The sequence below is a fragment of the Mercenaria mercenaria genome, unplaced genomic scaffold (genome assembly GCF_021730395.1).
Source record: "Mercenaria mercenaria strain notata unplaced genomic scaffold, MADL_Memer_1 contig_755, whole genome shotgun sequence".
NCBI classification, from domain to species: domain Eukaryota; kingdom Metazoa; phylum Mollusca; class Bivalvia; order Venerida; family Veneridae; genus Mercenaria; species Mercenaria mercenaria.
The window spans coordinates 60769-72916 of NW_026463654.1; the positions used below are offsets into that span (position 1 = coordinate 60769).

At 33.2% G+C, this 12148-nt stretch overlaps 1 protein-coding gene across 1 annotated transcript in view; it reads left to right on the plus strand.

Moving 5' to 3' along the window:
- Window positions 1-11396, plus strand: part of LOC128554795 (P-selectin-like) — a gene marked incomplete at its 3' end in the record, with an annotated part of 34033 nt that extends 22637 nt beyond the window's left edge. The window contains exons 4-10 of the mRNA XM_053536107.1: window positions 4895-5110; window positions 7059-7265; window positions 7532-7738; window positions 8113-8319; window positions 9398-9604; window positions 9870-10076; window positions 11190-11396. Coding sequence (XP_053392082.1) covers window positions 4895-5110; window positions 7059-7265; window positions 7532-7738; window positions 8113-8319; window positions 9398-9604; window positions 9870-10076; window positions 11190-11396 — 1458 coding nt within the window. The remainder of the gene's footprint in view (window positions 1-4894; window positions 5111-7058; window positions 7266-7531; window positions 7739-8112; window positions 8320-9397; window positions 9605-9869; window positions 10077-11189) is intronic.
- Between the last annotated feature and the right edge of the window lie 752 nt (window positions 11397-12148).

Below are 12148 nucleotides of genomic sequence, written 5' to 3' on the forward strand. Positions count from 1 at the left end.
GTGCAACTCCCAGTCCTTTTGACAGCTGGCGGGCTCGACATGTTGCCCGTGGTCATCTAGTTGATAATAGTGTTATTTATCCCTAATAAAATAGAAAAAGTGGAAACTCCACAGGTCGCTCAACACAACAAAAACGAAAATGTTGCAGGCTCGGTTTGATTGAGCCTGTTCATGGACGGTAGTGGAAATACATGCTACCGTTCACGCCCTCTAGCCCCGGGTTGAGCAGAACTCAACATTTACAGTCACAAATTATGTAAATAGCACACCCAGTTTTGTTTGCAATTCTTAACTATAACATGCTTAATAACGAGCCCTTTTCTACACTGTATGACACAGATTACTGATTATTGTACAGTGTGACATTTTTATGACAACAGTGTTTTGAGTAGAAATATTGGTAATGGACATACATTTTATTGAAAAGTCGTCTGTGATATTTGAAACAGCAGAAATTCCATGTATCAGCAAATGATTGCGTTTCGGCTGCAAAAAGGTTAATATTTTTTCAATGGAGACAGTTCTCATTTATTGATATTTCTACCGGAAAAATGCTAAGGAGAGTACTGGAATAGCGTATTCTTTTAACCTAGGGATGTGTTGAATTTTATGTTTCATGAATGAGAAACCAAAAGTTGTTTTTTTCACAGCTAAAACAATGATGCTCGGCAGTGATGTGGGGAATATCCGTTTAGAACGTGTTTTGCTTTTTTTTTTTACATTTTTTCTATTGTCATTATATAAGTCCGGTGCTCATAAATTCCTTTAATAAAGTAAAACTAGCCGGGACACCACCAATATTTGAACCTTTTGAATTATATGTTCTTCGTCAATATATTACTGAAGATCCCTTGCAATGCCACAGACCCGGCGTTTGTAGTGTTACATACACTAATTTTAGAATAGGACCGGGGCCTATACCACTTGGAAAAATGTATGGCGAAACCTCTAAATTGGGGCTATATGTACACATTAGAGGTTAGTAAAATAAATAACATATTAACGGTGTCAGCTTTGGGCTTGCTTAATGAAAATATATTTTAACAATATAATACATCGTCAGATGAACCCTGGAAATTGCCGTGTGTGTGTGTGTGTGTGTGTGTGTGTGTGTGTGTGTGTGTGTGTAAGCGCATGCGCGTGCGTGCGTGCGAGTTTTTGTGTGTTTCCATTCTTTCAATGGGAAACATCATCTCTTAGATTTGGAAAGACATACTTTTGATTAGGTTCGACCCCGAATTGACAAAGACATAGATACACCGGTTTCTTTATTAAATGCATTTACAAGTTACTTATGACAATTATTATGCATTTGGGTATATATTCCTTGTGACAGTCACAAACCAGTTCAATTAAAATCATTGTGTTCTGGATAACGATGATACTTTGTTCCGAAATCGGTTTCATCATGTTATTTATTAAAATGCTTTGATATCAATTGTGCACATGATCATGTTCTTTAGACACATTATCTTATTACTGGTAATGTACAACAGAATTTGATAGAAGAATATGACAGTTTTATCCAATTGTTCATATTTGTAAACGATCGACAGTTTGTTGATACAAGACGATAGCTGTCGGAGTTTATGTTCAGGTCTAGCCTGTTAAACGATACAGTAAAACCCAAATAAAATGAAAAGGTATATAAAAGAAAGCAATTGTAGAATTTATGCAAGAATTTTCTAGCAGGAATCAATCATCACAGATCCGTTACATTTCGTCATGAAATTCGTGTCATTTAATTTGAAAAATCCATAGCTGAAGATCGCCAAAAATTATCTTTTCGTATCACTGACACGGCGTGAATATATAATGGTAACAGTTAAAACAATAATGTATTTTACTTTTAAAAATAGAATATGTCGGCTGCTTGTTATGATCCATTCTCTCCTAGTAAAGTAAACAGTAGGAATATCTGTAATAAGATTCTCTTCAGAACTAGCGTCTTAGTTAAGCGACAACCAAATGCTGCCACGATAGTTGAACGTAAATGGTCTTTTATATATAAATATATATTTTATAAGTATATAACAACCATTTCAGGGTGCAGATTGCCGCGCGTTAGTAATACGAAGTTTATTAACGCAAGAGATCCAAACGCTTTATACAATCAAGAGACTTCAATTTCATATCAGTGCAGCAATGGATACGAATTTTCAGGAGATGGCAGTTTACAAAAGACAACACTTTGTACTTCCAGTGGAACATTTCAGCTATTAAAGACATGCACAAAAATAGGTAACTGACCACAAATCATTATCAATATACAATGGTTTTGGATTTTGTTCGAGGAAATCATTTTACTTTATTTTTAGCAATTGCAATTGTAAATTGGAAACAAAATATTGGAAACGACATGGGAAAACTGTTTAATTTACTATAATTATATTATGTTCTGCAGATATGTTCTACCGCAAACTCAAAACAATAGCAAATAACCCTGTCAAAAAAGAGTATAACGTCTGAAAACCTAATTGACAATATGTTTTACTAAACTGTTAAACTGTTATATATGTAGTATTTTCGAAAAATTTGTTTTAGTAGTAACGCACTGTTCCAACCAGTTTTGTAACACGAAATGAGATGAGCTTTTCTGTCATTCCAACCACATTTGCAATAAATATTGCAAAACTGTTTCATGAAATACAGTAAATCGAGGTTGTATTTTATAAAATATTGAGAATCGGTTGTGTTGTTTCTTACTGATAACACACACTTAAGCACACTTATTCTTGAAAACATGTTTACATTCTATCGATGAGCGTAAACATACATTGTCTCAAGCACGCTATAGGCTGATAAGCCCGTTTTGGGCTGTATGAAAATTTTTAACTAATGCTGATATTCATTAATTTTCTAGTCTAAAAGCAAAAAGTACATCAACATTAAAAGTTGATGAATTGGAAATATTACTACCTAACTGTATTTGTTTGCAAAACTGGTTGGCTAGGATATGTTACAAGCTTAATTATCGTCATCCAAACAACTTTTGCAATAAAGTCATTACAAAACTGATTTTTAATAAAAGTATTGCAAGACTGGTTTTAATTACGAAATTGTTTGGCTAGGAAATGAAATAAGGTTCTTGTCGTTCCAACCAATTTTGTAATAAAATCATTACAAAACTGTTTTTATTTCAAACCTTGCTGACTAGGAAATGTGATAAGCTTTTGAAGGGAATTATGGTCTGATGAGCCCAGTTGTTTGTTTTAAAAATAAAACCCTTTATGGATTGTGAAACTCACATTTTTATTAAAGCAACACTGAAAGTTGAGACAAATTTAATTACTAACTACCAACCTGTTTCTTATTGCAAAACTGGTTGGTTAAGAAATCAAATGACATTTTTTCTCATCTCAAACACCTTAGATATAAAATTATTACAAAATTAGTTTATGTATTGTTTTTTTTTAAAACTGGTTGCAACACATGACATTTTAACTATTCTGAATGTATACTTTGGAAAAAAATGTTCTTTTCTATAGTTGAAGGTAGGTATAAGTCGTACATATATTTGGAACATGAATATTAGCTAATTACAAAAATCGTGCCAAAATGTAATTCGAATTCTTTGACTGTTTAATCAAATATTTTGAATTATGGAGTAAGTCATGAACATTGATTTTCTACGCTTATGCATTGATTATGGTTACAGAATACGTCGAATACTGTTTTCTTTACCTGATACGTCAGATATAGATAGGATCACTAATCGAACAGAAGTAAACAAAATATGCTTTTTAGTGCATATGTCTGTGTCGTCAATACTGCAAAAATGAGGTATAAAACATTTGCAAGTGATTGAAAAGAAAAAATTCGTCGTTATCATTTTGCTTATGTTATAACAGGTCTTTAGAGATATATTTCTTTCTGTTTGTCTGAACACAACACATCAGCAGTGATGTCATATCAATATTAATAATGGCCGTAACCAAGCACATTGAATATTAAACTGAGACACTAATGAAATCTTAAATAAATGAAAAATTATCAGACTTAATCATAAAACAATTGAAAGTTAAAACATAGTCTATACACAGACGTTTCAGTTTGGGTAGTGTATTATGGACTATTCATGTAAGGAATAAAATCAAGAAGAATAATAGCAGACTAGCACCGGTTTAAGCGGCACTCTTAATATATGTAATAAAATGGCACTCTGACTCGTAAAAGAGGACACAACATGTAAAATGACACCCGAGGGTATTTGCGAGTTGTTCAAATCAGCCGTAATGTTATTTTAGTAACATGAATGGCTGTGACAAATCGAATTTTATATTTAACGTGTTATCAAATTGAAAGCGAATTGTTTTATTTTAATATGAAACAAGTGATGTCCTTTAAATAGAATTTCCAAATTGGGTAATGTTCTATAGACTATTGATAATATTATTTACATAATAATGATTTTTAACAAACTCGGTAGGAATCAAAACATTTACACCAGAATTATTGCACTTTAGTTGATATGAAACCGCAATTTATGTCCGCTTAGGTTAAAATGATCATATATCTGAATCTGCCTGTTCACAAGAAATACCTCTGAGCATATATCTCCTCGTTTGCTTGTCAAAACAGTTACTGCCCCGAAATAGAACATTTAAAAAGACAACTTTATGAAATGAATATCTGTATCAAATGTTTATCATTGGTTGATCTTCATTTGAGGACGTTCGCTATTTATAGTATATGCTCATGTGTTTGGTTATAGATGTACTTATGAGAATGAAATTATCGTGAAAGACAAAAATGCACATATAACCATGAACTGTTTCATGTTACTGGCTATTGAAAAAATAAAGTAACGTGGTAATACCAATTTCTATTTGAAACTAAAATTTGATTTACCAAATAGAAAAGTTTTGTTATCAGACACATTTTACTCTTTCAGAATGCAAGCCGCCTTTGTTCATGTTGAATAAAAACATACACTTTCTAATGAATGATACTGACATACCAACTGGAACATTCTTCTTTGAGGACAAATTGATTTATATGTGCAACGAGGGTTATGAATTCATACCAAATGCTGCTGATACTGCCAACAGGACTATTGAATGTCAGAGCAACAGATCATGGTCTGGGTTCGAACAATGCAAAAGGAGAGGTATAAAAACGTTTGCAAGTGATTGAAAAGAAAAATATCGTCATCATCATTTTGCTTCTGTTATAACTGGTCTTTAGAGATATCTTCCTTTCTTTATGTCTGAAGACATGATATAGTTATGAGAATATGTCGTCTTTACGCGTAAGAAGAAACAAAATATACCAAAGATTACCAAAGGTTAATCATAAACACCAGTAGGTAATCGACCCATGTGGCAAATACATACATGTACATATATGGTGACTGTAATAGGTACTTGATATTTATCAGGGTAATGATTGCTTAACAATGAAAATTGACAAAGATTAGTATCATAATGTAACACCTTTCAAAACAATATAGAATGTTTTTGATATTAACCTGGTATTTTACAAATTAGACAGTATTTCATTTCTGTAAAGTTACTACAGTAACCGCATTGTAAGCAGCAATGATAATATAACAATAATAATGCAGGTAAACAAACACAAAAGAGAAAGAGATACAACTTTTTATTTTATTCTAACTGATGAAATACTGTGTTTTAAGTATAGGATATAAGGCGAAAACGATCCAATATGTTTGGGATTATTTTATTAGGTATTACTCTGTTTCAGACAGGGTTTTATACATGGTTTGATCTTTATACATTTTACTTACGGCCAAGGGTAAAGGAAGATATTTTCTAAATGAAGTCTGTCTTGACTTCAAGAGGCTGATCCATGTTAGAAATCGAGACTATGATGTGATTTTATTGTAAAACCTGTAAAATTAAACAAAAATGGAACATAGGTTAACAATATCAGTCGAATGCAACTATCAGCTGTGATACTGGATATACTGATCAAAATAAACCTCAGACATTAGGTATATCAACAACTTGGATCAAGTGCTCTGCCAGTGGAACATGGGGAAATGTACCAAATTGTGTAAGGAAAGGTAAAGTATGCGTTTGGGATTATTTTGTTAGGTATTACTCTGTTTCAGACAGGGTTTTATACATGGTTTGATCTTTATACATTTTACTTACGGCCAAGGGTAAAGGAAGATATTTTCTAAATAAAGTCTGTCTTGACTTCAAGAAGCTGACCCATGTTAGAAATCGAGACTATAATGTGATTTTATTGTAAAACCAGTAAAATTTAACAAAAATGGAACATAGGTTAACATGCCTACGTGTGTACTGAAAAGAAACGTCATAAATAACCTATTCAAACCGGGAACGTTATAATAGGTAAAAGAAGCTGATGGCTTTTTTACACTTCCATAAAAGCAACTGTAACCAACATTTATTCAACAAAAGTAAATTTGAAATGATGGCTTAAATTTCTAGATCAGTAGCAATTGAAATCACACCTCCGTCATAAACTGAGATTTTAATACAACACAAAAGTGACATGAAGAAAGATTTGACGACATGCAAAATATCTTCATATATCTTTGTTCACTTACAAACCCTTATTGGGATTGTTTCTTCCTTAAAAATTATGTCTTGCTCAACAAATGATATTTTCAAATCCTAAGAAAGACCTATAAAACTACTCCCATTTTGGAGGATAGACCCCCAAACAATACTGCTTACGGTCTGAAACATTGGTTTAGATTGACGTTTTGCTGTAAACTATGACCAGAGCATGTAATATATACTGTTAGACAGGGGGATCCTTTCATGTAAACTCTACATATAAACCAATACAAACGTAACTTTCTTTTTCAAATATAAACCAGGAAAATCCGAAGGTTGTCTGAAGTCATTTTATCTGTTGTCAAAAGGGTACAGTGTGTACAAAAATCTGTCCGATGTCCTTAAGTTTAACAACGTTCGTTTTACCTGCTGTAATTGATAAATTATGCGTTGAATCTATAGTTTGTACACTGTGATTAATAATTAGAACACATATACAATTCCCGATATGGAAAACAAGAAGTAATTTGATAAAATTAACAATCTCCATCATATTTGCTGCAGATTGTGGAAATTTAGAACTGCTGAACATATCAAATGCTGAAAGGAGGCACAAGTTCAATGATACAAAATACCGGTCGAATGCAACTATAAGCTGTGATACTGGATATACTGATCAAAATAAACCTCACACATTGGGTATATCAACCACTTGGATCAAGTGCTCTGCAAGTGGAACATGGGAACATGTACCGAATTGTGTGCGAAAAGGTACAGTTTGCCTTTGGGATTAATTTTTTAATTGTTATTGTAACACACAGGCTATATAACATTGTTTTATATATTTTCATTTTATACTTACGACATACGGTGAAGAAAAATATTTACTAAGTGAAGTCTGCCATTTCAAAACGTGTTTGCATGTTAGAAATTGAGACTTATCAATTGTATTTATTGTAAAATCAGTTCAATGTTAAAAAAATGTACATGAAATTGCTTGGCATAGATAATGTTTAACTTATTTGATAACTACTTAGACTGCGGTAATGTACGTGATATCATCATAGAAAATGCAGCCAATAGACGTCTGCATAAGGACACCATGTACAATTCAACAGCAGATATAGACTGTGACGAAGGATATTACAACATTAACGACACGCAATCAAGTGAAATTTCAACAACAACAATACGTTGTTCTGAGAATGGAACATGGAAGAATATACCCAAGTGTGTGCGAAAAGGTAACGTGATACATGTCATTTTAGGCTTGTACTGGTACAGTATTCAGGAACAATGGTTAGGTTAACAGCCGGCTGTTACATAACTGATATACTGTTGAAAAACGGTGATAAATCCAAAACAAACAGACTACTTGGAAAAGCGAAAGGTTGTCTGACGTCATTTTACGTGTTGTCAAAATGATACAGTATGTTTACAAATTTGTCCGATGTCCTTACATTCAACAATGCTTGGATTACCTGTTGTTGTTGATAAATTATACGTTGAATCAATAGTTTGTTCACTGTTATTTATGATTAACGTACTTACTTAATTTCTGGTATGGCCAATAAGAAGTAATTTGATAAATTAACTATTTCCATTAAATTTGCTGCAGATTGCGGAAAATTAGACCTGCTGAAAATATCAAATGTAAAAAGCAGGCACAAATTCAACGATACAAAATACCAGTCGAATGCAACTATCAGCTGTGATACTGGATATACTGATCAAAATAAACCTCAGACATTGGGTATATCAACAACTTGGATCAAGTGCTCTGCCAGCGGAACATGGGAAAATGTACCAAATTGTGTAAGGAAAGGTAAAGTATGCCTTTGGGATTATTTTGTTAGGTATTACTCTGTTTCAGACAGGGTTTTATACATGGTTTGATCTTTGTACATTTTACTTACGGTGAAGGGTAAAGAAAGATATTTTCTAAATGAAGTCTTTCAGATACTGTCTTGATTTCAAGAAGCTGATCCATGTTAGAAATCGAGACTGTAGTGTGTTTTTATTGTAAAACCTGTAAAATGTAACTAGAATGGAACATAGGTTAATATGCCTACGTGCGTACTGAAAACAAACGTCATAAATAACCTATTCAGAACGGGAACGTAATAAAAAGTAAAAGCATCTGATGGCCCTTTCACATTTCCATCAAACCAACTGTAACCAACATTTATTCAACGAAAGTAAATTTGAAATGATGGCTTAAATTTCTAGATCAGTAGCAACTGAAATCAGACAAATCTCACAACTCCGGCATTAACTGAGATTTTAATACAACACAAAAGTGACATGAAGATACATTTGACAAGGTGCAAAATATCTTCATATACCCTTGTTCCGTAACAAACCATTATTGGGATTGTTTTTCCTTTGCACCTATGTATTTTAATTTATAAGGAGCTCAAATGTCGTGCTCAACAAATGATATTTTCAAATTGTAAGAAAGAGCAACAGACATATTCCCATTTCGGAGGATTGACCCCCAAACAATACTGCTTGCGGTCTAAAACATTGGTTTAGATTGACGTTTTGCTGTCAACTATGTGCAGAGCAAGTATATATACTGTTAGACTGGGGGATCCTTTCATGTAAACTCTACATATTAACCAATTAAAACGTAACTTTCATTTTAAAATATATACCAGGAAAAGCCGAAGGTTGTCTAAAGTCATTTTATCTGTTGTCAAAAGGAAACAGTGTGTACAAAAAAATCTGTACAATGTCCTAAAGTTTAACAACGTTCGTTTTACCAGTTGTAGTTGATAAATTATGCGTTGAATCTATAGTTTGTACACTGTGATTAATAATTATAATATCTATATAATTCCCGATATGGAAAACAAGAAGTAATTTGATAAACCTAACAATCTCCATCATATTTGCTGCAGATTGTGGAAGTTTAGAACTGCTGAACATATCAAATGCTGAAAGGAGGCACAAGTTCAATGATACAAAATACCAGTCGAATGCTACTATAAGCTGTGATACTGGATATACTGATCAAAATAAACCTCACACATTGGGTATATCAACAACTTGGATCAAGTGCTCTGCCAGTGGAACATGGGACAATGTACCGAATTGTGTGCGGAAAGGTACAATGTTCCTTTGGGATTAATTTGTTAATTGTTATTGTAACACACAGGCTATATAACATAGTTTGATATATTTTCATTTTATACTTACGACATACGGTGAAGAAAAATATTTACTAAGTGAAGTCTGCCATTTCAAAACGTGTTTGCATGTTAGAAATTGAGACTTATCAATTGTATTATTGTAAAATCAGATAAATGTTACGAGATTTTACATGAAATTGCTTGTCATAGATAATGTTTAACTTATTTGATAACTGCTTAGACTGCGGTGATGTACATGATATCAGCATAGGCAATGCAGCCAATAGACGTCTGCATAAGGACACCATGTACAATTCAACAGCAGATATAGACTGTGACGAAGGATATTACAATATTAACGACACGCAATCAAGTGAAATTTCAACAACAACAATACGTTGTTCTGAGAATGGAACATGGAAGAATATACCCAAGTGTGTGCGAAAAGGTAACGTGATACATGTCATTTTCGTAGCTTTAACGTAATAAGACGTATTAGCATTTGATAGCCCTTTCATACTTCCGTAGAATCAACATTAATTCAATATAATTTTTTGGGGGAAATTTTGACTTAATTTTAACATAACCTTTTTCAGGAGTCCTTGAAATCAGAAAAATCTAGCACCTCAGGCATACACTTAAATATAAGACAGCACCAAAAAGGGTCTGACAAACGATTTAACGAGATGCAAAATATCTTCATATATCCTTGTTCAGTTAGATATCCCTACTGGATTTGTTTTGTTTTACTGCGCGCCAATATTTTTCACAGATAAGAATCTGAAAGGTCTTGCTTAACCGATGATATTTTCAAATCGTGAGAAATACCTAGAAACTAAGTCTCATTATGGAAAATAACCACCGAAAACAATACTGCTTACGGGTAAAATCTTTGGTTCAGATTGACGTTTGGCAGTAAAACTACAGAGCAGGTATATATATATACTTTATGACAGGGGACCTTTCGCTGACACCCTGCATGTAACCCAATACAAATGTGGTTTTCTTTTTTAGTTTTAATCATTTGTACTACCACTATGAAACATCCGCCCGCTTAGCTCAATAGCGAGAGTGCCAATTTACGGAGTTCGAATCTCGGTCGGACCATAGATAGTCTCCGTGACGATTTGATAAAATACATTTCGTCTGAAACTATTCGTCCTCTAACTCGGATTCATGTTGGGAAGTTAGCAGTTACTTTCGGAGAACAGGCTTGTACTGGTACAGTATCCAGGAACAATGGTTAGGTTAACAGCCCGCTGTTACATAACTGATATACTGTTGAAAAACGGTGATAAATCCAAAACAAACAAACTACTTGGAAAAGCGAAAGGTTGTCTGACGTCATTTTACGTGTTGTCAAAATGATACAGTATGTTTACAAATTTGTCCGATGTCCATACATTCAACAATGCTTGGATTACCTGTTGTTGTTGATAAATTATACGTTGAATTAATAGTTTGTTTACTGTTATTTATGATTAAAGTACTTACTTAATTTCTGGTATGGCCAATAAGAAGTAATTTGATAAATTAACTATTTCCATGAAATTTGCTGCAGATTGCGGAAAATTAGACCTGCTGAAAATATCAAATGCTGAAAGGAGGCACAAGTTCAATGATACAAAATACCGGTCGAATGCTACTATAAGCTGTGATACTGGATATACTGATCAAAATAAACCTCACACCTTGGGTATATCAACAACTTGGATCAAGTGCTCTGCCAGTGGAACATGGGGAAATGTACCAAATTGTGTAAGGAAAGGTAAAGTATGCGTTTGGGATTATTTTGTTAGGTATAACTCTGTTTCAGACAGGGATTTATACTTGGTTTGATCTTTATACATTTTACTTACGGCCAAGGGTAAAGGAAGATATTTTCTAAATAAAGTCTGTCTTGATTTCAAGAAGCTGATCCATGTTAGAAATCGAGACTACAATGTGATTTTATTGTAAAACCAGTAAAATGTAACAAAAATGAAACATAGGTTAACATGCCTACGTGTGTACTGAAAAGAAACGTCATAAATAACCTATTCAGACCGGGAACGTTATAATAGGTAAAAGAATCTGATGGCTTTTTTACACTTCCATAAAAGCAACTGTAACCAACATTTATTCAACAAAAGTAAATTTGAAATGATGGCTTAAATTTCTAGATCAGTAGCAATTGAAATCACACCTCCGTCATAAACTGAGATTTTAATACAACACAAAAGTGACATGAAGAAAGATTTGACGACGTGCAAAATATCTTCATATATCTTTGTTCAGTTACAAACCCTTATTGGGATTGTTTCTTCCTTTGCACTTATGTATTTTTATTGGTAAGGAGCTCAAATGTTTTGCTCAACAAATGATATTTTCAAATCGTAAGAAAGAGCTATAAACCTACTCCCTTTTTGGAGGATAGACCCCCAAACAATACTGCTTACGGTCTAAAACATTGGTTTAGATTGACGTTTTGCTGTAAACTATGACCAGAGCATGTAATATATACTGTTAGACAGGGGGATC